Source organism: Trachypithecus francoisi, unplaced genomic scaffold (assembly GCF_009764315.1).
Source record: "Trachypithecus francoisi isolate TF-2019V2 unplaced genomic scaffold, Tfra_2.0 Lachesis_group15, whole genome shotgun sequence".
NCBI lineage: Eukaryota > Metazoa > Chordata > Mammalia > Primates > Cercopithecidae > Trachypithecus > Trachypithecus francoisi.
The window spans coordinates 96,932,534-96,958,132 of NW_022681460.1; the positions used below are offsets into that span (position 1 = coordinate 96,932,534).

Consider the following 25,599-nt stretch of genomic DNA (forward strand, 5'->3'; position numbering starts at 1 on the left):
GGAAGGCTGAGGTGGGTGGATTGCTTGAGGCTGGGAGGTCGAGGCTGCAGTGAGCTGTGACCCACCCTGGGCAAAAGAGTGAGACCCTGTCTCCAAAAAAAAAAAAAAAAAAAAATGTATATACATATATATACACACACACGTATGTAAAAGAAAAACATGTATATAAAAGAAAATTAAGTATGAGACCAAACAAGGTTCAGCTTCGTTTGCTGTGACTTGAACAAGGCTGGTGACCTGTCGGTCTCATGGCAGAAAACACAACCCAGAGAAAAATCAACACTGCAGTTTTTCTTTTTTTTTAAAAGAAACCTTATAATTTAATTAACAAAATTCACATTGTACAAAAGTACAATGATAACTGTACACTTGTTTCTCTGCAAATGTCACTTGGTAAATTACTATCATCTTTTATAGACAGGCATAACTGGACACACTTTACAATCTTTCTGATAAATATATCGCCACTTTGCATCCAGCTTGGATAACGCTCTTCAGGACGGCATAGGCTGGAGCCTGTTAAAAACAATAAGCAAACAAAGAAACGTGTTTTGTGTTCATTTTTGGTTGTAAGATTCAGGGCTGGCAGGGCAGGCTTTGGATTTCTCGGAATAGATCTAAGGAACAATTTATTTTAGTTTTGAAGAAAGCTAGTCAAAATGTTGGAATGCCTCTGCTACTGCCAAAGCATAGGAGTCATCCAGATTCTCACAGGAAAGGAAATAAAGCTCCTGGGAGGCCAAGGCAGGCAAATCATCTGAGGTCAGGAGTTCGAGACCACCCTGGCCAACACAGCGAAAACTCGGTCTCTACTAAAAACAAAAAATACAAAAATTAGCCAGGCATGGCGGTGTGTACCTATAATCCCAGCTACTCGGGAGGCTGAGGCAGGAGAACTGCTTGAACCCGGAAGGCAGAGGCTGCAGTGAGCCAAGACTATACCACTGCACTCCAACATGGGCGACAGAGTGAGACTGTCTCAAAAAAAAAAAAAAAAAAAACCTTCCTGGGGAAAACAAGAAGGGATAAAGCAAGAAAGGAGATTCCCAATCTGGAGCAATAACACATTTCCTTGCTTTTTGTCAAAGCAACATCACTGGTTTTCTCTCCCTTTGGCTGTCGCTTTACAATTTATTCTTCTGGGAACAGAAACCTCAACCTCCCAAATAAGGAGTCCCAAAGCAGAACAGGTAACAGTAGGGACGTACCAATTCAGCATCATGTTCAAGGCCTGTGTCATGGTGCTCAAGCTCTTCATCCCGAAATTTCTTTATCACCTGGTTAAATAAAAAGACACCAAAGCAAGTTAGCCTTCCAACTCTCCTACTGTTCCATTTCATTTTGGAGGCTAAAGCCTCTTATTATGGCCTAAGACAGGGAGGCCAGCTTTTCCTCTAAAGGGCCAGAGAGTAAATACTTTGTCCCACCTACCCAACTCTGCCACTGTAACCAGAAAACCAGCGGGAGACATGCAAACAAATGGACATGCTTGTGTTCCAATAGAAGTTTATTTAAAGAAACAGGTGGCTGGCCACAGGCCATAGTTTGCCAACCTCAGATTTAGACTCTAGAAAACTAAACAGTTCCCTTATTTGCTGTGGAAAATTATCTCAGGATATCTACTCATTTATTTAATCTAAAGGGTTCCTGCTCACAGCATCTGCTCAGAATCTACCAATGATAAAGAAGTGGGCCGGGTGCGGTGGCTCACGCTTGTAATCCTAGCATTTCAGGAGGCCAAGGCAGGAGGATCACCTGAGGTCAGGAGTTCGAGACCAGCTGATCAATGTGGTGAACTCCCATCTCTACTAAAAGTACAAAAATTAGCTGGGCATGGTAGTGTGTGCCTGTAATCCCAGCTACCTGGGACGCCGAGGCAGGAGAATTGCTGGAACCCTGGAGGCAGAGGCTGCAGTGCAGGTGGAGACCACTGCACTGACAGAACGAGACCCCATCTCAAAAAAAAAAAAAAAAATGAACAGCACCAGGTGGTGTGGCTCACACCTGTAATCTCAGCACTTTGGGAGGCCGAGGCAGGAGGATCACTTGAGCCCAGGAGTTCAAAACCAATCTGGGCAAGAGAGAGAGACACTGTCTCTACGAAAAATTCAAAAAATTAAAAATAAAAGAAGTGAACAGGACAGGGCTCAAGAGACAAGGGTTCTGGCCAGATGTGGTGGCTCATGCCTATAATTCCAGCACTTTGGGAGGCCGAGGAGAGAAGATCACCGGAGCCCAAGAGTTCAAGATCAGCCTGGAAAACATGGTGAGACCCCATCTCTTAAAAAAAAAAAAGGCCAGGAGTGGTGGCTCACGCCTGTAATCCCAGCACTTTGGGAGGCCGAGGCGGGCGGATCACCTGAGGTCCGGAGTTCGCGACCAGCCTGACCAACATGGAGAAACCCCATTTCTACTAAAAATACAAAATTAGCTGGGTGTGGTGGCGCATGCCTGTAATCCCATCTACTCCAGAGGCTGAGGCAGGAGAATGGTTTGAACCCAGGAAGCGGAGGTTGCTGTGAGCGAAATCACGCCATTGCACTCCAGCCTTGGCAATAAGAGCGAAACTCCGTCTCAAAAGAAAAGAAAAAAAAAATTAGCTGGGTGTGGTGGCATGTACCCATAGTCCCATAGCTACTCAGGAGGCTGAAGCGGGAGGATCACTTGAACCCAAGAGTTTGAAGATGCAGTGAGCTATGACAGTGCCACTGTACTCCAGCCAGGGCAACAGAGCAAGATCCCATCTCTAAATAAAAAGAAAAAAAGACTAAGGAGACAAGGGTTCTAGTTCCAGCTCTGTCTGTGCTATATGGCCAGGGTAGATGGGTTCACCTCTCTGTTCCTCAGTTTGCTCACCTTTAAACTGAGGCTCTAAACCCCCATCATCCCCTAACAATCTCTGGTATGTTTTCCTCTTACCCAATTGCTATCTGCCCTTTTCTCCTTGAGCAGCCCTGTTTTAGAACATGGACAAAATACCTGAAGAAGCTCTTCATATTTTTCAGGGTCCTCCTCCATCAGCTTCCTGATCTGGTTGTTGTAGTGATGTGCTATGCTCTCTTCCACCGCCACGGTGCAGGCCATTGCACCTTCCTTCCCGAGCAAGGCAGTCCCTGCCCCTGGGATTGTTAAACCCAGATCAGAAAAGAAAGAAGCAGGTATGACTGGTAATGGAGATCATCTGTGGCCAGGGCTTCTCAACCTCTGTACCAGACACTGGGCTGGCTCATTCCTTGTGTGCCCCACGCATGGTAGGATATTTAACTGCATCCCTGACCTCTACCAACTAGATGCCAGCAGCACCAACTAAGTTTTGACAACCAAAACTGTCCCGAGGGCTGGGCGCGGTGGATCACACCTGCAATCTCAGCCCTTTGGGAGGCCGAGGTGGGCGGATGACCTGAGATCAGGAGTTCGAGACCAATCTGGCTAACATGGTGAAACCCTGTCTCTCCTAAAAATACAAAAATTAGTCGGTGTGGGGGTGGGCACCTATAATCCCAGCTACTTGGGAGGATAAGGCAGGAAAATCACTTGAAGCTGGGAGGTGAAGATTGCAGCGAGCCAAGATCGTGCCACTGCACTCCAGCCTGGGTGATGGGGCGAGACTCCATTTCAAAAAACAAAAGTCCCTAGATATTGCCACATGTCCTCATCAGGGGGGCAAACTCACCCTGAGGGAGAACCACTGTTTTAGCAGAGACTGGATCCCAGTGTTAAACCTGGAATTACATAGTAAGAAAAGCCATTCTCTTTTCAATGCTGTTTTATCCTGACCATGGCCAAGAGAAAGTCAGCATTTGGGGTGAATATATCTTTGATCTTTTATATCATTTATTCTTCTCCCTTTTTTAAAAGAGTGAACAGACCTCAGGTTGAGAATCTTTGTCAGGGAATAGTATTTGGCTGCAATTGAATTATACTAGCTTTTTTTTTATGTTGTTTATTTTTACTGTATTTTCTATTTATAATACTGACATTAGGCCAGGTGTGGTGCCTCACGCCTGTAATCCTAGCACTTTGGGGACGCCACAGAGGGAGGATGGCTTGAGGCCAGCAGTTTGAGACCAGCCTAGGTAACATAATGAGACTCCATCTCTACAAAAAAATAGACCTGTGCGTGGTGGCATGTGCCCGTAGTCCAAGCCACTCAGTCTCAGAGGCTTAGGTGGGAGGACCACTTGAACCCGAGTTTGAGGTTTCAGTGAGCTACGACTATACCATTGCTCTCCAGCCTGGGCAACAGAATGAGACCCTGGCTCTATTTTTTTTGGTTTTTTGTTTGTTTGTTTGTTTTTGAGACGGAGTCTCGCTCTGTCGCTCTGTCACCTAGACTGGAGTGCAGTGGGCCAATCTTGGCTCACTGCAACCTCCACCTCCGAGGTTCAAGCAGTTCTCCCACCTCAGCCTCCCAAGTGGCTGGGATTACAGGCCTGCACCACCACACCCAGCTAATTTTTGTATTTTTAATAGAGATGGGGATTTCACCATGTTGGTCTCGAACTCCTGACCGCATGATCTGCCCACCTCGGGCTCCCAAAGTGCTGGGATTACGGGTGCGAGCCACCACGCCCGACCTTTTTTCTTTTTAAGTACTGACATTAAGATTCTATCTTAGCCGGGCGCGGTGGCTCAAGCCTGTAATCCCAGCACTTTGGGAGGCCGAGACGGGTGGATCGCGAGGTCAGGAGATCGAGACCATCCTGGCTAACACGGCGAAACCCCGTCTCTACTAAAAAATAGAAAAAACTAGCCGGGCGAGTTGGCGGGCGCCTGTAGTCCCAGCTACTCGGGAGGCTGAGGCAGGAGAATGGCGTAAACCCGGGAGGCGGAGCTTGCAGTGAGCTGAGATCCGGCCACTGCACTCCAGCCTGGGCAACTGCGAGACTCCGTCTCAAAAAAAAAAAAAAAAAAGATTCTATCTTAAATAAATTTAAGCCACACATAAAAAAAGGCAGTCAATTTAACTTTGGAAAAATATGAACAGAATGAGGTCATAAGAGGACATAGCAAGAATTGTGAACATGATACCTGAAGGATTTAATCATCCTAGATCCCCAAGCTTGCATAAGCTCTTCTAGAGAGACACGTACCCAGCGCAAACCCCAGCACGTTCCAAAAGGGCATCAGAACTGTCGGCCGGACCCTGAACGTAACCATCAACTCACTGAACTTTTTCAAATGGTCCTTTTCTTGATCCCACATTTTCTGTAAGAAACATAAAAATAAAGACATGCAAGAATTCCATAGAGGCCTCCCACTCACCCAAGCAGCAATACAGGAAGTAAAAATAGAAATGGAGAAAATCATGGACACTGCTGTCTCTGCCATTCCCCTCAAAACGTCCATGGAAAAAGTAAGACATCAGACTAAAGGAATCTTTGACAAAGAGAAGATAGCGCTGAGAATACACAAGAATCTATTATCTCAATTCCAGGTAAGACTGCCATGAGCTACAGTTCCAGCAGAAGTCTCTCAGGCCCACAATGTGCCTAGTAAATAACAAGGGTCCACACGCATAAGAAATGACATGCTTAACCCATTTCAAAATCAGGAAGGCAGAACATGAGCTGTTGTGTAATTTCCTTCCAGACTACTAGAATAGTATCATCTTGTTGTTGTGGTGGTTTGCTTGTTTTGAGACAGGGTCTCACTCTCTCACCAAGACTGTAATGCGGTAGCAAGCTTATGGCCCACTGCAGCCTCAACCTCCAGGCTCAAGTGATCCTCCAACCTCGACCTCTCAAACTAGCTGGGATTACAGTCGCACACCACTACACCTGGCTAACTTTGCTGTGTGTGGGGGGGGATTTTTTGGTTTTTTTTTGTTTTTTTTTTTTTTTGAGACAGAGTCTCACTCTGTTGCCCAGGCTGGAGTGCAGTGGTGCAATCTCAGCTCACTGCAACCTCTGCCTCCCAGGTTCAAGCAATTCTCCTGCCTCAGCCTCCCAAGCACTGGGACTACAGGCATGCACCACCATGCCTGGCTAATTTGTTTTGTATTTTTAGTAGAGACAGGGTTTTGCCTTGTTGGCCACGCTGATCTCAAACTCCTGACCTCAGGTGATCCACCCGCCACAGCTTCCCAAAGTGCTGGGATTACAGGTGTGAGCCACTGTACCCAGCTAATTTTTGTATTTTTTGTAGAGACAGGGTCTCGTCATGTTGCCCAGGCTGGTCTCAAACTCCTGGGCTCAAGCAGTCCATCGGCCTGGGATTACAGGCGTGAGCCACCACACCTGGCCCCAAATATTATTTACATGAGAGGAAGAAGAGAGAAGGCTAGCTGCAGCTAACACTTAGATGGCACTTCCTAAGTGCCAGGGGCCGTCTAATAGCTTTAACGCAAGCAATTCATTCAATCCACACAATTCCTGTGAAGGACACACTATGACTGCATACCTGTCTATGTACTATATGTCTCTGTGCTTTATCCATAAAAACAACAATATGCTTTTGCTCTCCATCTCTCCACCAAGAACCAACTTTTGCTCTCCTGGAGACAATGGCATCTCCCTGGGGAACGCTTGACCTCCTGTGATTGATTACTTGAAGGCCTTTGGATCTGCCCATTCGGTAGACCAGGGTGAGGGAGATGAAGAAGCACCCACCTGAATGACCGGCCCGACGCTTGTCCGACCCAGGACGGCCATCTGCCCGGCATAGATGCGGTTTGCTCCATATTCGCCTGCATGATCCACCCGGATTATTCGATCCACAACTGCCCGATTGATATTGTCTAAGGTCATTCCTGAACTGCGAAATCTGACAATGATTCTTCTTCCATAAGCTGAAATGCAAGTGTTTATTCTTCGTTACGTTCAGGTAAAATCCAAATGTTCCTTTTACAGACAGAAGAAAGGGCACTTTGGGATGGAGGTCACAAATGAGCTCCCCGTGGGCTAGGCATGCCCATAAATGTACTCTGTTTAACCTACAGTGTTAAAAAAGAGGATTCTGCCTAAAGATCTGGATTTCTGGCTTCACTTTAAGTGTATGAAGATCAGGAAATGCTGAGCCTATCTTCTTATCAGGCAGTTAACATGGCAGCCGCTTCTAGATGGGCAAGGTTCTCCAGTTCACCAGCCCTCTGGCACATTTCCCCCCAGCACATGCTGTACAGGAGAGGCCCGTAGAGAGCTTTCAAAAACACGGTGCTCTTCCCCAATTGATCCCTGGGAGGAGGCTCTCTGAATTGATATTTTTTAGAAGCTATGTGCATAAGTCTTCGCTTCAGCCAAGGCTGAGAACCACAGACTAAGTTCTCTTAAAACCCACACCTGCTGGGTGCAGTGGTTCACGCCTGTAATCCCAGCACTTTGGGAGGCCGAGGCGGGTGGATCACAAGGTCAGGAGATGGAGACCATCCCGGCTAACTTGGTGAAACCCCTTCTCCACTAAAAATACAAAAAATTAGCCGGGCGTGGTGGCGGGCACCTGTAGTCCCAGCTACTGGGGAGGCTGAGGCAGGAGAATGGCGTGAACACGGGAGGCGGAGCTTGCAGTGAGCTGAGACCGCACCACTGCACTCCAGCCTGGGCGACAGAGCGAGACTCCGTCTCAAAAAAAAAAAAAACAAACAAAAAACCCACACCTGTCCGGGCGCAGTGGCTCACGCCTGTAATCCCAACACTTTGGGAAGCCAAGGAGAATGAATCACCTGAGGTCAGGAGTTTGAGACCAGCCTCGCCAACATGGTGACACCCCATCTCTACCAAAAATACAAAAATTAGCTGGGTGTGTTGGTACATGCCCTTAATCCCAGCTACTTGGGAGGCTGAGGCAGGAGAATACCTTGAACCCAGGAGGCAGAGATTGCAGTGAGCCGAGATCATGCCACTGCACTCCAGCCTGGGCAACAGAGTGAGACTCTGTCTAAAACCAAACAAACAAACAACAACAAAAAAAAAAAAAAAAAAGAAAGAAAAAAGTTTAAAACCCCACACCCTTGGGCATTTGATTTTGAGACTAGCCTTAGAGTCTAGCTTCACCTCATTATGGCCCAAAATCAATTCAAAGGAACTCTTATCTTCAAAATGTAAATTCTTCATGACAGATTATATTTTATCTTTAAAAATAAATCTCCTAACCTTAACATCTTAATTTTATTCTCTGAGCCTTATATTAGAGTAACTCAAGAGGCTTTTTTCCCTGCAAGGAAGAGTTTTGCAGCATTCTTAGGTATGTAAGGTGTATTCACCTCATTTTGCAGATACGGAAAATAGAAACCTAGGGGTCATTTAGTTCATAATGGCAGCTTCGATCTGTACTGGTATCACTTTTTTTTTTTTGAGACAGACTCTGGCTCTGTTGCCCAGGCTGGAGTGCAATGGTACGATCTCGGCTTACTGCAAACTCCACCTTTCGGACTCAGGCAATTCTCCTGTTTCAGCCTCTAGAGTAGCTAGGACTCCAAAGCAGCTAGGACTACGGGCGTGCACCATCATGCCCAGTTACTTTTTTTGTATTTTTAGTAGAGACAGGGTTTCACCATATTGCCCAGGCTGGTATCGAACTCCTGAGCTCAAGTAATCCTCCCATGTCAGCTTCCCAAAGTGCTGGGATTACAGGCGTGAGCCACCGCCCCGTCAGCATTGGTATCACTTTGTAATGTTTTAGCGCTCTTAGGCTGTGACGACCATGTCTTTTATGCATACGTCTTTTCACTTAGGCTAACTTCAACATCCGGCGAATATGTGGAAAAAACTCATTTTGGATACATATGTGGTTCTTTCATGACAAAGGCTCGAATGCTTTGGACATGAGGTGATGAGGTGGGTTGGTGAAATTTGGGGTGGCTCTGCACTTGAAATCTTCTACCAGATGGAGCTATAAATGTCACACTTTTAATAAAGAAGCGTGGACGTAAGTTCTGAAGCATAATCACCCAGCTTTGGTCCATTCCTCGGCATGATCCCCTTCATCTCACTGAGCATATCTGACTCCAAAGACGGATAGGCCGGGTGCAGTAGGCAGGGTGCAGTGGCTCACGCCTGTAATCCCAGCACTTTGGGAAGCCCAGGCAAGGGGATTGCGTGAGATCAGGAGTTCAAGACCAGCCTGGCCAACATGGTGAAACCCCATCTCTACCAAAAATATAAAAATTAGCCAGCCATCGTGGCGCGCCTGTAGTCCCAGCTACTCAGGAGGCTGAGGCGGAACAATCAGTTGAACCCAGTAGGCAGAGGTTGCAATGAGCTGAGATGGTGCCATTACACTCCAGCCTGGGTGACATAGTGAGACTCAGTCTCAAAAAAAAAAAAGAAAAAAAGAAACAGAAAACATGTGTCCCATCTCCAACACTAGCCTTGGGAAAATCAGGATCCACAATTCTTACACATAAAATTGGCAGTAATCATTGGTGACTCATACCTGTAATCCCAGCACTTTGGTAAACCAAGGAGGGAGGATCACTTGAGGTCAGGAGTTCGAGAGCTGGTCATCATGGTGAAACCCCGTCTCTACTAAAATTCAAAAATTAGCCAGGCATGGTGGTGCATGCCTGTAGCCTCAGCTACTTGGGAGTCTGAGGCAGGAGAATCGCTTGAACCCAGGAGGCGGAGGCTGCAGTGAGCTGAGAATGGCACCACTGGACTCCAGCCTGGGCAACAGAGCAAGACATTGTCTCAAAAAAAAAGAAAAAAAAAGGGCAATAATCAGGCTCTTTCCTTTTTAAGGGAAAACATATAATAATAAAATTATCTTACTGAGTTAGGAGGATAAAATGAGATATAAGAAGCAAAGTAACTTTATAAACAGAAATGATTCTTATTCTGTTATGCTCACTGGCTGAACAGAGCAGCATTAAAATTCACATTCAACAACCCTCAGAGTTTTGCCTGCATTGCCACACACTTTAAAATAAAATTGAGGCTCGGTGCTAGAAGCTCTCAAATGCATCACTTTACGTCCATATTTTCCCAAAGTGTGAAACACGCCAGTGTGGTGGTACCTATGAAATTTTAAGTGGCTTATGGATATGCAATAAATAACCCCATGTAGTAAGGGGTACTCTTTTAAATTCTCTTGCAATCTCTTATTTCATTAAGGAAGATATCTCCATTTACAGCTGGCATATCCTCAACATCTTCCCAACACTTGCTAATTTCCCCTTTGTAACAGAAATACAGTATTTAATACAATTTCGTAACTTTTTAATTTCAGTTTGTTTTTTTCTTAATAATTACTCATCCATTTGTGGCAAGTGGCACTGGCTTCCCATTCACCGTAAGGATTTCGTTTCAAGGAAATTAATTTAATTTTAAAATGAGACAGGGCTATACAAAAAAAACACATCTAGTAATCAAAAGTTCAAGCAGTATTGCCATTAGGCAAAAATCCCTAAGGTGGTACACAGTAATTTAACGTTGAGAAAACGACCTCATGTCATTTTTCTTTTTTTCTTTTTCTTTTCTTTTTTTTTTTTTGCGGGGGTTGAGGAGACAAAGTCTCGCTCTGACGCCCAGGCTGGAGTGAAGTGGTGCAATCTCGCCTCAAGGCAACCTCTGCCTCACAGGTGCAAGCGATTCTCCTGTCTCAGCCTCCTGAGTAGCTGGGATTACAGGCACCTGCCATCACGCCCGGAAAATTTTTATTTTTAGTAGAGGCGGGGTTTCACCGTGTTGGCCAGGCTGGTCACAAACTCCTGACCTCAGGTAATCCTCCAGCCTCGGCCTCCTAAAGTGCTGAGATTATAGGCCGCAGCCACCGCGCCTGCTTTCATGACAATTTTCTAAGGCAGCACAGATGAAACAAAGAAAGCAGGAACCATGCAAAACCATGTCTCTCTACTCCAAATTCGATGATCCTTCTACTACACTGATGGCTCTCGAAGTTTACAGTGCATGCAAATCACCTAAAGGTCCTGTTCACGGACCACAGATACCGACCAAGTAGGTCGGGGTGGGGCCCGACAATCTGTATTTCTAGCGAGCTCCCAGAAGTAGCGGAGGCAGCTGGTCGTCGGGCTACACTTTTGCCTGGCAAGGCCCTGGGCAAAGACCACAAAAAAAAGTGACTCCCTGAGACGTTAAATTTTCAGTGTCGCCAACTGTCCTCGACTCGGAAAGCGGGCCGCACCTGTCGTGACATCACTGCACAGGTGTGCCACTGCGTCACTCCCCAGGCATCACTGCCGAAACCACCCCCGTCCTCCCGTCACTCTCGCCACGAACTACAAGCCCCGCCCCGCCCGCCAGCGCCCCGTAAGCTGAAGTCACGCAGTCGCGCTCTGTCGCAGGCCTGTGACGTTACGAACCTCTCCCCCGTGACCTCTTCGACCCAAACCTCAAGCGAAAATTCCCTAGCTTCCTAGCCCAGCGCAGGACTGTGACTGCGCGCATCCCATTACCTGAGAGCGACCGCCGGGCGCCCTGACGCAGCCGCCACAGGCAGGGAGCCGCCGCCGCCCCGGTGCAACTCATTGCCGGGACAAAAAAGCAACCACTTCGTTGAACGGAGCGGGCCAATACTGCCCTTGGCTCGGACTGATGACGCACAGCAGACGTAAGGCAGGCTCAGCTTGCCCGCGCACCGGTGGGAACGCCCCCTAGCCCCGCGCTAGGGATTGGATTGGTTAGGTACGACAAACAAAAAGATTATATTGGGTGGGGTCACTATCAATCACTCGGAAGACCAAGGAAGCCAAGACGCCTTGGGTTGCCAGGGAGATGAAAATGCTAAATTGCTGTTTCAAAGATCAGGATAGGGTTAGTGATTTCTCGCCCAAGTTCCTGGGAAAAAGGATCATGAGGGAATTACTTCTTAACAAGGCACGGTATTTCCTGCTTTACCTACGTGGAAGGAGGTTTTTATTTTTTTTTAAATTTGTATCCTGTATCTACTTTAAAATAGTAAGCCTAGCCAACATAGCGAGACCCCGCCTCTACAAATAATTTTAAAAATTCGCTGGGCGTGGTGGAGCACACCTATAGTCCCAGCTATTCGGGAGGTTGAGGCGGGGAAATAGCTCGAGCCCGGGAGCTCGAGGCTGCAGTCAGCCGTGATCCTGCCACTGCACTCCAGCCTGGGCCCTGTCCCCACCCCCCCAAAAAAAAATATATATATATAAAATATATAAATTATGTAAATTACATGCACCACATGGTTAATGTGTTATATAATGTTGTCTCTATTGGTGGGCTGAAAGCCAGCTTTAAACTTCTTCCCAGTCCTTTTCTCTATTTTCAGATTTTCTACAGAGAACATGTTTTATCTTTGGGATCTACCTTACTGTATTGTGTGCATGTGTGCGTGCATATTTGTGCAAATTGGAATTTTTTGGGAAGGGAGGGGAAATTTAGCAACATACTTTAAAAAGATCATATAATACAGCAGTCTTAGGAATCTACTCAACAGAAATAATTTTTACATGAGTAATGTACATGAGGGCAAAAATCAAAGATGTATGTCTGCAAGGATATACAACGTTTAATATTGGCAACATCAGGGGGCTGGAACTGGGAGAAGGGGGCCTTCACTTTCTACTTTACACCCTTGGATTATTTATATATTTTATCCAAGTTTACTCTAAAATATTTTAAGATGCAATACAATTGTAAAATTATTGAATTCAAGTTTTTAAGTTGTTTTTATATCACTCTAGTGTTCACATTGACACGCCAAAATAATTTAAAATTATGATTAACCCAAAGACTTACTACTTAGTGAGGATGTTGTAGCACTCTCATGTAAAACTACTGGGAGTCTGAATCTAGCTCTCAAAAGCCTTAAAATGTTCAAAACCTTTGCTGTAATCCCACTTCTAGGTCTCTGTTTCCTTTTTTTATTTTTTGTTTTTGTTCTTTTTAGACAGAGTTTCACTCTGTCACACAGGCTGGAGTGCAACGGGGAGATCTTGGCTCACTGGAACCTCTTCCTCCTGGGTTCAAGCGATTCTCCTGCCTCAGCCTCCCAAGTAGATGGGATTACAGGTACACACACCACCACGCCCAGCTGAGACTGGGTTGCGCTGTGTTGGCCAGGCTGATCTCAAATTCCTGACCTCAAATGATCCTCCCACCTTGTCCTCTCAAAGTGCTGAGATTATAGTTGTGAGCCACCGCGCCTGGCCTACGTCTATTTCTAAGGAGAAAAAATGTTGACAAAGATTTATAGATGTGCCCGTTATTTATTACTGGGAAAATTTGAAAACAAAATGTTAAGCAACAATTGAATATCAAAACATTATGTCCGAGTGCAGTGGCTCACGCCTGTAATCCCAACACTTTGAGAGACTGAGGCGAGAGGATCACTTGAGCCCAGGAGTTTAAGACCAACCTGGGCAACATAGTGAGATCCCATCTCTACAGAAAATTTTAAAAATTAGTCAGGCATGGTGGTGTGTGCCTGTGATCCCACCTACTTGTGAGGGTAAAAGGATCACTTGAGCCCAGGAGGCTGAGGCTGCACTGAACCATGATCACACCACTGCATTCCAGCCTGGGCGATAGAGTGAGACTCTGGCTCAAAAAAAAAAAAGAAAAAGAAAAAGATCTAACTGTATGATATTATGTAGCCCACTGAAATGTTTGTAAAAGCTTTTAATAACAGGAGAAAACACTATCTTTAGATTCTTCAAGAAAACACATATGGCTGGGTGCGGTGGCTCAAGCCTGTAATCCCAGCACTTTGGGAGGCTGAGGCGGGCAGATCACGAGGTCAGGAGATCGAGACCATCCTGGCTAACACGGTGAAACCCCGTCTCTACTAAAAATACAAAAAAATTAGCTGGGCATGGTGGCAGGCGCCTGTAGTCCCAGCTTCTCGGGAGGCTGAGGCAGGAGAATGGCGTGAACCCGGGAGGTGGAGGTTGCAGTGAGCCGAGATCACACCACTGCACTCCAGCCTGGGCCACAGAGTAAGACTCCGTCTCAAAAAAAAGAAAACGAAAAAAGAAAACACATATTAAGTGAAAAAGCAATGAGAATACCAAAGTTCTTTCCTTCTTTCTCCGTCCTACTTCCCTCCCTCTGTACTTTCTTTTTTTTTTTTTTTTTTTTTTTTTTTGAGACAGAGTCTCGCTCTGTCGCCCGGGCTGGAGTGCAGTGGCCGGATCTCAGCTCACTGCAAGCTCCACCTCCCGGGTTTACGCCATTCTCCTGCCTCAGCCTCCCAAGTAGCTGGGACTACAGGCGCCGCCACCTCGCCTGGCTACATTTTTGTATTTTTTTAGTAGAGACGGGGTTTCACCGTGTTAGCCAGGATGGTCTCGATCTCCTGACCTCGTGATCCACCCGTCTTGGCCTCCCAAAGTGCTGGGATTACAGGCTTGAGCCACCGCGCCCGGCCACTTTCTATCTTAAAAAGAATTTTGCCAAGATTAACAGGGGTGCTCATAAATGGTGCTTAAGTTTTTTTCTCTGTTGCTTGTGATGTTCTCTGTATTTGCTATAAAAAACAAGTATTTTTATAATGGCAAAACAAACTTTAAAAAACAAAAATGCATACTATTCCCTAATTCCATCCCCCTACCCACCAGATTATCCATTAAAAATAAAAAAACAGTTTCCACCAGGCACGGTGGCTCATGCCTGTAATCCCAGACTTTGGGAGGCCGAAGTGGAAGGATCACTTGAGGTCAGCCATTCCAGACCAGCCTGGCCAACACGGCAAAACCCCATCTCTACTGAAAGTACAAAAATTAGCTGGGCATGGTGACGCACACCTGTAGTCCCAGATGCGTGGGAAGCTGAGGCAGGAGAATCACTTGAACCCAGGTTGCAGTGAGCCGAGATCACACCACTGCACTCCAGCCTGGGCAAGAGTGAGACTTCATCTCAAAAACAAAACAAAACAAAACAAAACACGCACACGGCCGGGCACAGTGGCTCACACTTGTAATCCCAGCACTTTGGGAGGCGGAGGCAGGCGGACCACCTGAGGTCAGGAGTTTGAGACCAGCCTGACCAACATGGAGAAACCCCGTCTCTACTAAAAATACAAAATTATCCGGGTGTAGTGGTGCATGCCTGTAATCCCAGCTACTCGGGAGCCTGAGGCAGGAGAATTGCTTGAACCTGGGAGGCGTGGGTTGCAGTGAGCCGATATCGCACCATTTCACTCCAGCCTGGGCGACAAGAGCAAGACTTCGTCTCAAAAAAAAAAAAACACACACACACACAGACACACAAAACCCAGTTTCCAAAATTTCAGGGAGACTGATTTGAGTAATAATACTATTCTGGTCTCCTGTTTAGCCAGTTCTGCATGAATTAAACTCTTTCTCTGTTGCAATTCATCTGTCTTGATGAATGGACTGTATCCGGGCAGCGGGCAAAATGAACCAGTTGGACAATTACACACATACACCCTCCTTTGCTTCAACAGAGCCAAGGAGCTTTAAAAGCACTCATCTGCGGACTACATTCAACGCTTCTTTCTTCTCTCTCATTTTAGGAAAAGGCAAAGAACAACTTTACAGTTATAGTTTTCCATCATCACTTGACTGCTGACAAGAAGCCTCTTTGAATTCCAGTATACACGATCACATTTTAAAACCTTCAAGACACCATTTAATCAGGAGTTGTAAGGCACATTTGTTAGAGACATCACCTGAAGTTATTGAAGTTATAAAAACATATAAAAACCTTCAAGTAAGAGGTATCCGTATTAGCAGCATTTAACTAAAATTATATCAATTAGCATATTTCAGTATCACTTTTATAATAGGGAAAAGAAGGCAGTACATTTTTGTTCATCACACACACACACACACAAATAGAAAACTTGAATATCATCAAGCCTGGTCACAGTGAAAATGTTATATATATTAATATAAAGGCACTGGGCAGAAATGTTTACAATTACAATTTGGTTTTTTTTTTCTTTTCACCTTTTTTTTGTTTGTTTGTTTTTGAGATAGAGTCTCCCTCCGTCACCCAGGCTGGAGTACGGTGGGTGGCACGATCTCGCTCACTGCAGCCTCCACCTCCCAGGTTCTAGTGATTCTCATGCCTCAGTCTCCCAAGTAGCTAGGATTACAGGCACACGCCACCAAGCCTGGCTAATTTTTGTACTTTTAGTAGAAAAGTCTTGCCTAAAAAAAAAAACCAACGTGGCAAGGGTCTTGCCACGTTGACCAGTCTGGTCTCAAACGTCTGACTTCAAGTGATCTGTCTGCTTTGGCCTCCCAAAGTGCTGGGATTACAGGCATGAGTCACTGTGCCCAGCAGAATTTGTGTTTTTAAGTGAGACTGAAAGGAATCTTTGATTACTCAAAATTCCATGACACCAGTTATTAGATTTAGATGAGATCGGGTGTGTTCAGGGTGGTATGGCCGTAGTTATTAGATTTAGAAACCCATAAACCTTAACAAGTCAGGAAAAGACAGAAAAGCTTATTGGTCTCCCAGTTACGAAAATATCCCACTTTCAATAATACCTTTGTGGAAAAAGCAAGAAAATGGCTGTAGGAAAGGGACGAGAAGACATCTTTGCTCCTCTGAGCCAGGAGTCAGTCATGTTTGAGTAGTGGAGTGGAGATGGTGGGGAGAATTATTGTTAACAGCAACAGCTTTCTAAAACCTGCACCCAACTTTAAATTCCAGGCTACTCCCCAGGAAATGTGTGGAGCCAGTGAAAGGAAGAAAAACAATGGAAGGAAGGCTTGAAAAGTTCATTACAAAACTACAGTGCTTTGAAAAATATTTCAAAGATATTAAAATGAAAACTGATTACATGAAACAATAAGTTAAACTTGTTTTTCTGTTAAAAGGTTCACACCTATCCATTTTGGGTAAGCTTACAATGAGGTATTTATTGCATATGGTTTTTACCATAACGGAAATCTTAAGAGATATTCTATGTTTGGTTTTTTTTTTTAGACAGAGTTTTGCTTTTGTTGCCCAGGCTGGAGTGCAACAGTGCGATCTCGGCTGACTGCAAACTCTGCCTCCTGGGTTCAAGCAATTCTTCTGCCTCAGCCTCCCGAGTAGCTGACATTATAGGCATTTGCCACCATGCCCGGCTAATTTTGTATTTTAGCGGAGACGAGATTTCTCCATGTTGGTCAGACTGGTCTTGAACTCCCCACCTCAGGTGATCTGCCCGCCTCGGCCTCCCAAAGTGCTGGAATAACAGGCGTGAGCCACTGTGTCCAGCCACATGTTTTGTGAAATAAAGGCACGTGCATTAAAAATTGTAAGCACAGGAAAACAAACAACCCTTAAAAATGTGGATATGTGTGTTTAAGAAACCAGCCTCCAGTTCTGTTTGTTCAGGGTTCTGTTTGTTCAGTTCTGTTTGTTTCATGGGCTGGTCTGATTGACAGGCTGAGCTTCAGTCCACATCCCAAAACACTTGTGCACATAAACTCATGGCTCAAATACTAAACTACCGTCCCCGCTCTTTCACTCTTGTAAAAGCTGAAACGGCTTGTTGGTTTTTGGTAGAGTCGTCACAGAGTGGCTGGTCTGCAGGAAAAGGCTTGGGTTTCCCCTGCTTTTCTAAGTCACTAAAGCCCTAATTAAGGGCTGGGTTAGGTAAACACAGCTGCACGTATGGAAAAGCCTAAACTCCAGAAAAATATATTTTTAAATGTCCACTCAAAACCCAGGTAGACTCTGTAGGCTCAGCAGAATCACTAGGTCAGCTTAGAAGCAACTGGCAGCGCCATCTTCATGCTCAGTCTAGTTAGTTCCTCGTGTCCCTTTGGGCTTCTGTTAGTTTCTGGATTAGGTAGCGCTTGTCACGACTTTCCTAAAAAATAATAGGTTCACATGTGCATTTAATATATTTGGAAACAAATACCATCATTACCTACCAGACTGAGGGCTGAGGATTCTAACCACTAGACTATTGTAATGACCTCTCATCTGGTCTGTCATTGTGTCCGCTCCACAGCCCCCTGTCCACAAAGCAGCTGATCCTTTTTTTAAAAAAAATGCACAGTACAGCCAGGGATGGTGGCTAATGCCTGTAATCCCAGCACTTTGGGAGGCCGAGGCAGATGGATCACCTCAGGTCGGAAGTTTCAGACCAGCCTGACCAATGTGGTGAGACCCCATCTCTACTAAAAATACAAAAATTAGGCCGGGCAATGTGGCTCACGCCTGTAATCACAGCACTTTGAGAGGCCGATGCAGGTGGATCACCTGACGTCAGGAGTTCGAGACCAACCTGGCCAACATGGTGAAACCCCGAAATCCCGTCTCTACTAAAAATACAAAACATTAGCTGGGCATGGTGGCGGGTGCCTATAATCCCAGCTACTTGGGAGGCTAAGGCAGGAGAATTGCTTGAACCCGGGAGGTGGAGGTTGCAGTGAGCAGAGGTCGCACTACTGCCCTCCAACCTGGGCAATAAAAGCGAAATTCTGTCTCAAAAAAAGAAAAAAAATTTAGCCAGGCAAGGTGGCGCACACCTAGCTAGTAATCCCAGCTACTCGGGAGGCTGAAGCAGGAGACTTGCTTGAACCCGGGAGGTGGAGGTTGCAGTGAACTGAGATCACACCACTGCACTCCAGCCTGGGCAACAGAGTGAGACTCTGTCTCAAAGGAAAAAAAAAGACTGGCCATCGCAGTGAAACCCCTTCTCTACTAAAAATATAGAAGTTAGCTGGTTGTGATGGTGGGTGCCTGTAATCCCAGCTACTTGGGAGGCTGAGGCTGGAGAATCGACTGAACCCGGGAGGTGGAGGTTGCAGTGAGCAGAGATTGCAGCACTGCACTCCAGACTGGGTGACAGAGCAAGACTCTGTCTCAAAAAAAAAAAAAAATGCACAGTAGACTTCTACTTAACACCCTTCAGCGGCTTCCATCCCACTCAGAATAAAACTCTGTTTTAACAGAGCCCTCAAGGCACTGTGACTCGATGACTCTGGCTGCTATTACAATATCACCTTGCCTCTTCCCATCACTCACCACCCTGTGGCCACACCGCCGCCTCCCTCCTGTCCCCCAGAAGTGCGTGCCTCATTTCCTCGCTGTGCTCTTTCCTCTTACTCTCATCCTTAAATAGGACCTCTGATAATGGGCTCCTCTCTCTATTATTCAAGTCTCAGCTGGGTCCAGCTATATAATGGTTTCACCATTATAGGCTCATGCCTATAATCCCAGCACTTTGGGGGACTAAGAGGGGATGATCACTTGAGCCCAGGAGTTCAAACCAGCCTGTGCAACATAGGGAGACCTCATGTCTTTAAAAAATTAAATTAGCCAGGCATGGTGATGCATGCCTGTAGTCCCAGCTACTTGAGAGGCTAAGGTGGGAGGATGGCTTGAGCCCAAGAATTTGAGGCTGCTGTGAGCTATGACCACGCCATCGCACCCCAGTCTGGGCAACAGAGTGAGACCCCATCCTAAATTTAAAAAAAAAAAAAATCACCTCCTCAAAGAAGGCTTCTACAGCCACATCTGCAGTAACAGATAGCCCACTCGTCACTCTACCTTGTTTTTGTTATCTTCAGAGAAGCTATAATTAATCAGCATTTATCTTATTAACTACCCAGCAGTTTTGTTTTTTTGTTTTGTTTTGTTTTGTTTTTGTTTTGAGACGGAATCTCGCTCTGTCGCCCAGGCTGGAGTGCGGTGGCCGGATCTCAGCTCACTGCAAGCTCCGCCTCCCAGGTTTATGCCATTCTCCTGCCTCAGCCTCCCGAGTACCTGGGACTACAGGCGCCCGCCACCTCCCCCGGCTAGTTTTTTGTATTTTTTAGTAGAGACGGGGTTTCACCGTGTTAACCAGGATGGTCTTGATCTCCTGACCTCATGATCCACCCATCTCAGCCTCCCAAAGTGCTGGGATTACAGGCTTGAGCCACCGCGCCCGGCCTTACCCAGCAGTTTTATCTCTTGTTCACCAAAGTGTCCCAGCCCAGCACAGTACAAGGCACAGAGTAGGTACTTAATACACATCCTTTTTTATTTTTATTTTTGAGATGGAGTCTCACTCTGTCGCCCAGGCTGGAGTGCAGTAGCACAATCTCAGCTCACTGCAACCTCCACCTCCTGAGTTCAAGGGATTCTCCTGCCTCAGCCTCCCAAGTAGCTGGGATTACAGGTGCCCACCACCATGCCCAGCTAATTTTTGTATTTTTAATAGAGACGGGGTTTCATCATGTTGGCCAGGCTGGTCTTGAACTCCTGAGCTCAAGTAATCTGCCTGCCTTGGCCTCCCAAAGTGCTGGGATTACAGGCATGAGCCACTGTACCCCCGTTAATACACATCTTGAAGGAATAGATGAATCAGTGAATTAATGAAGCTGGACAGGGCTAGGCCTGAAGGCAGAGTTTTGGGGAGGTGGTGGTGAGAGAAGGCTGCAGTAATTTCACTCCCTCCCAGGAATACACCACTTTCCTTGTGGTGTCCTGGGTAAATGTCCCCAGTCATGACCCTCTGGGGCTGTGCTTCCTTACCAGGGATAGCTGCTCTCGGAGCTGGATGACCACCCGTTTGTGTGCTCCAGCTAAGGCAATGAAGTAAAACATGATGAGGCTGCAACACAAGACAGACAGGTCACTAGGGAGTCTGTATCATCTGAAGGCCACTAGAAAAACAACATAACATATTTTTCCTTGGAACAGTTCTACTTTTGTTAGAAAAGAAGGCTGGGTACGATGGCTCATTTGCATATTCCCAGTGCTTTGCCCAGGCAGAAGGATCACTTAAGGCCAGGAGTTTGAGACCAGCCCAGGCAACATAGTGAGAGCCCCATCTCTAGAAAAATAAAATATGGCCAGGCGCGGTGGCTCATGCCTGTAATCCCAGCACTTTAGGAGGCCGAGGCGGGCAGATCACCTGAGGTCAGGAGTTTGAAATCAGCCTGATCAACACGGTGAAACCCCGTCTCTACTAAAAATACAAAAATTAGCTGGGAGTGGTGGTGGGCACCTATAATCCCAGCTACTCAGGAGGCTGAGACAGGAGAATCACTTGAACCCAAGAGGCAGAGGTTGCAGTGAGCCGAGATCGCGCCACTGCACTACTGCCTGGGCAACAGAGCAAGCCTCCGTCTAAAAAAAAAGAAAAAGAAAATGTAAAATTAGCCAGGCATGGTGGCATGAGCCTGTAGTTCCCAGCTGCTCAGGAAGCTGAGGCGGGAGGATTTGAACCCAGAAGTTCAAGGCTGCAGTGAGCTATGATCACACTACCACACTCCAGAATGGGCAACAGAGCCAGACCCTGCTCTACAAAAAAATAAAGAAAACTCTCATCTCTTCCAAGCAGAGGGTATAAAAAACAGCTACTGAAGTTTTTATTTGGCAGTGGCAGCAGAATCTGATTTATGCCTTGCTTTTTAATTTTAATATTAAAATTTGCTGATGTTCCCCTTGTACATACAGAATGACAGAAAGAGAGAATGACATGGTTGAGAAAGTCAGCTGGGCATGTAATTAACATGTGGATGATCACTGTGGATACTCTCTAGCCCGTTTCCTCATTTGTAAAATAGGGAAAACATAATAAAACCAGTGATTTCGAGCTTTGGATAAAATCATTTTATTTATTTATTTATTTATTTATTTATTTATTTATTTTTGAGACAGAGTTTCACTCTTATTGCCCAGGCTTGAGTGCAATGGCGTGATCTCAGCTCACTGCAACCTCTGCCTCTCAGGTTCAAGTGATTCTCCTGCCTCAGCCTCCCAAGTAGCTAGAATTACATGCCTGGCTAATTTTATATATTTTTTACTAAAGATGGTGTTTCACCATGTTGGTCAGGCTGGTCTCGAACTCCTGGCCTCCAGTGATCCGCCTGCCTCAGCCTCCCAAAGTGTTGGGATTACAGGCCTGAGCCACCGCGCCTGGCCTGTTATGCCCATTTTAGAGACAGGAAAGTGCAGTTCAAAGAAGCTCAGTAACTTGTCAAGTCTAGAGTGACCCCCACCCCCTGCCATTTCCCAATGGGAGGAGCCCACATGCCTCAGTGGGTCCCAGTGGTTCTCACTCACCAAATAATCATGAAGAAAGGAACTGCAAAGGCTTCGGAAGTGACGCCGTGGATGAAGGACTGCAGCGAGCTGGGGAAGGTGCTCACCGTCTTGGGGATGACCTCCCAGGTGGTGTTGAAGTTGGTGAACGGCCCACAGGCTTTCGAGGAAGAGATGCTGCCAGGACACAGACCAACAGGCTCAGAAGGAGCATGCAGCACAGGCTGAGTGCCCCGCCTTGGCACACCCAGAATGTTTTGTTAACAGTGGCCTACAAGGAGCCGCCTGACCTCCTGGGCCTTCTGGAATGTTTGGGTTGAAAATGCTTACCCCAGCTGGGCACGGTGGCTCACGAATGTCATCCCAGCACTTTGGGAGCTGAGGAAGGTGGATCACCTGAGGTCAGGAATTCGAGACCCTGCTGACCAAAATGGTGAAACCCCATCTCTACTAAAAATACAAAAATTAGCCGGGCATGGTGGTGCATGCCCACCCAGCTACTTGGGAGGCCGAGACAGGAGAATCACCTGAACCTGAGAGGCGGAGGTTGCAGTGAGCAGAGATTGCACCACTGCACTCCAGCCTGGGCAACAAGAGCAAAACTCCATCTCAAAAAAAAAAAGAAAAAGAAAGAAAAGAAAACAAAAGAAGAGAAAAGAGAAAGAAAGAAAGAAAGTGCTTACCCTGAAATTTCGTCAAGTCTCTAGACCTAACTTCCAGTTTACAGGAAATTCAGGACAGAAGAGCAAGTTAAATGAGAGTGTAAGAAAATAACAGGCCGGGCGCGGTGGCTCAAGCCTGTAATCCCAGCACTTTGGGAGGCCGAGACGGGCGGATCACGAGGTCAGGAGATCGAGACCATCCTGGCTAACACGGTGAAACCCCGTCTCTACTAAAATATACAAAAAATTAGCCGGGCGAGATGGCGGGCGCCTGTAGTCCCAGCTACTGGGGAGGCTGAGGCAGGAGAATGGCGTAAACCCGGGAGGCGGAGCTTGCAGTGAGCTGAGATCCGGCCACTGCACTCCAGCCTGGGTGACAGAGCGAGACTCCGTCTCAAAAAAAAAAAAAAAAAAAGAAAATAACAAGACAAATCCAAAATGTGGGCATTCTACTCTCCGGTCTCTTAATTGAGAAGTGAGGAAACTGGCCTGGACTCTTCAAAGAATCAGGAATTAAAAGAGACTAAGGAGGGAGAGCAATAGCTAATGCATGCTGGGCTTGATACCTAGGTGAGGCGGATAGGTATAGCAAACCACCATGGCACACATTTACCTAGGTAACAAACCTGCACGTCCTGCACATGTACCCCAGAACTTAAAATTTAGATGTAAATGTTTAAAAAGAGAGACTAAGGAGATAGAACAAACAGAAGCAATGGGTCAAACTTGAAAGATCACTATTTTAAAAACAAATCTGTAATCCCAGCACTTGGGAGGCCAAGACAGGAGAATCACCTGAACCTGAGAGGCGGAGGTTGCAGTGAGCAGAGATTGCACCACTGCACTCCAGCCTGGGCAACAAGAGCAAAACTCCATCTCAAAAAAAAAAAAGAAAAAGAAAGAAAAGAAAACAAAAGAAGAGAAAAGAGAAAGAAAGAAAGAAAGTGCTTACCCTGAAATTTCGTCAAGTCTCTAGACCTAACTTCCAGTTTACAGGAAATTCAGGACAGAAGAGCAAGTTAAATGAGAGTGTAAGAAAATAACAGGCCGGGCGCGGTGGCTCAAGCCTGTAATCCCAGCACTTTGGGAGGCCGAGACGGGCGGATCACGAGGTCAGGAGATCGAGACCATCCTGGCTAACACGGTGAAACCCCGTCTCTACTAAAATATACAAAAAATTAGCCGGGCGAGATGGCGGGCGCCTGTAGTCCCAGCTACTGGGGAGGCTGAGGCGAGAGAATGGCGTAAACCCGGGAGGCGGAGCTTGCAGTGAGCTGAGATCCGGCCACTGCACTCCAGCCTGGGTGACAGAGCGAGACTCCGTCTCAAAAAAAAAAAAAAAAGAAAGAAAATAACAAGACAAATCCAAAATGTGGGCATTCTACTCTCCGGTCTCTTAATTGAGAAGTGAGGAAACTGGCCTGGACTCTTCAAAGAATCAGGAATTAAAAGAGACTAAGGAGGGAGAGCAATAGCTAATGCATGCTGGGCTTGATACCTAGGTGAGGCGGATAGGTATAGCAAACCACCATGGCACACATTTACCTAGGTAACAAACCCGCACGTCCTGCACATGTACCCCAGAACTTAAAATTTAGATGTAAATGTTTAAAAAGAGAGACTAAGGAGATAGAACAAACAGAAGCAATGGGTCAAACTTGAAAGATCACTATTTTAAAAACAAATCTGTAATCCCAGCACTTTGGGAGGCCAAGGCCGGTGTATCATCTGAGGTCAGGAAATGGAGGCCAGCCTGGCCAATGTGGCAAAGCCACGTCTCTACTAAAAATACAATAATTAGCCTGGCATGGTAGCGGGTGCCTGTAATCCCAGCTACTCGGGAGGCTGAGGCACAAGAGTTGCTTGAACCCGAGAGGTGGAGATTGCAGTGAGCTGAGATCGGGCCACTGTACTCCAGCCTGGGTGACAGAGCGAGAGCGAGACGCCACCTCGGGGGAAAAAAAAAAGCTATACTAAAGACGATTGAGGGACAATTGGAGAAATTTAAAATGGCAGAAATATGATATTAGTATTAATCTTCTTAAGTGTGATATATTATTGTGGAAACACATAAAGAGGAGTGCCCTTAGTCTTAGGAGCTGCACACTTAAGTATTTAGCAATGAAATATTATGATGTCTATAAGTTAATTTCAAATTATTTCCTATCCAAAAAAAAGTATGCATACAGAAAACAAATCCAGTTGGCCCCCCACATCCAAAGGTTCTCCATCATTAAATTCAACCAACCTCAGATAAAAATATTTGAAAAATAAAAAACAACAATACAGCCAGGCATGGTGGCTCGTGCCTATAATCCCGGCACTTTGGGAGGCCAAGGCAGATGGATCACTTGAGGTCGGGAGTTTGAGACCAGCCTGGCCAATATGGCGAAACCCTGTCTCTACTAAAAATACAAAAATTAACCAGGCATGGTGGGGGCACATGCCTGTAATCCCAGCTACTCCAGAGGCTGAGGCACGAGAATCACTTGAACCCGGGAGGCAGAGGTTGCAGTGATCCAAGATGGCAACACTGCACACTCCAGCCTCGGTGACAGAGCGAGACTCCCTCTCAAAATAAACCAAAAAAACAAAAAACAAAGCAAATACCATGTTTTTTTTTTTTTTTTTTTCTGAGATAAGAGTTGCACTCTCGGCCGGGCGCGGTGGCTCAAGCCTGTAATCCCAGCACTTTGGGAGGCCGAGACGGGCAGATCACGAGGTCAGGAGATCGAGACCATCCTGGCTAACACGGTGAAACCCCGTCTCTACTAAAAAATACAAAAAAACTAGCCGGGCGAGGTGGCGGGCACCTGTAGTCCCAGCTACTTGGGAGGCTGAGGCAGAAGAATGGCGTAAACCTGGGGGGCGGAGCTTGCAGTGAGCTAAGATCCGGCCACTGCACTCCAGCCTGGGCGACAGAGCGAGACTCCATCTCAAAAAAAAAAAAAAAAAAAAAAAGAGTTGCACTCTCGTTGCTCAGGCTGGAGTGCAATTGTGTAATCTCGGCTCACTGCAACCTCTGCCTCCAGGGTTCAAGTGATTCTCGTGCCTCAACCTCTGGAGTA

The 25,599-nt window shown here is 46.3% G+C and overlaps 2 protein-coding genes across 5 annotated transcripts in view; both read right to left on the reverse strand.

Moving 5' to 3' along the window:
- Positions 1-303: 303 nt before the first annotated feature.
- On the reverse strand, positions 304-11,510 carry COQ7 (coenzyme Q7, hydroxylase). Of its 2 annotated transcripts, none has more exons than XM_033235607.1 (6): positions 11,351-11,510; positions 6,612-6,790; positions 5,094-5,208; positions 2,980-3,119; positions 1,209-1,277; positions 304-516 (listed from the first exon to the last, which is right to left on the reverse strand). In XM_033235607.1, exons 1-6 carry the CDS (start codon positions 11,421-11,423, stop codon positions 439-441), a joined length of 654 nt encoding a protein of 217 aa, XP_033091498.1. In that variant the 5' UTR covers positions 11,424-11,510; the 3' UTR covers positions 304-438. The 2 variants fall into 2 exon arrangements, with proteins under 2 accessions (XP_033091498.1, XP_033091499.1); XM_033235608.1 differs by lacking the exon at positions 11,351-11,510 and adding an exon at positions 11,080-11,177.
- Positions 11,511-16,989: 5,479 nt separating this feature from the next.
- Positions 16,990-25,599, reverse strand: part of TMC7 (transmembrane channel like 7) — a 69,677-nt gene continuing 61,067 nt past the window's right edge. For 2 of the 3 annotated variants that reach the window (XM_033235610.1, XM_033235609.1), the window contains exons 14-16: positions 21,891-22,046; positions 20,355-20,433; positions 17,504-17,697 (exon numbers count right to left, since the gene is read on the reverse strand). In XM_033235610.1, the coding sequence (XP_033091501.1) occupies positions 17,632-17,697; positions 20,355-20,433; positions 21,891-22,046 (301 nt within the window). In that variant the 3' untranslated portion in view covers positions 17,504-17,631. Of the gene's footprint in view, positions 17,698-20,354; positions 20,434-21,890; positions 22,047-25,599 lie in introns of all 3 variants that reach the window. The other variant, XM_033235611.1, reaches the window with a different exon arrangement.

Bases quoted from the DNA above. Each gene is read 5' to 3' on its own strand.
- COQ7 (XM_033235607.1), bottom strand. From the start codon at position 11,423: ATGAGTTGCACCGGGGCGGCGGCGGCTCCCTGCCTGTGGCGGCTGCGT. The intron at 6,791-11,350 runs GTAATGGGATGC...CTTGCATTTCAG, and splicing joins CGCCCGGCGGTCGCTCTCAG to CTTATGGAAGAAGAATCATT. The intron at 3,120-5,093 runs GTACGTGTCTCT...TAACAATCCCAG, and splicing joins CGTGCTGGGGTTTGCGCTGG to GGGCAGGGACTGCCTTGCTC.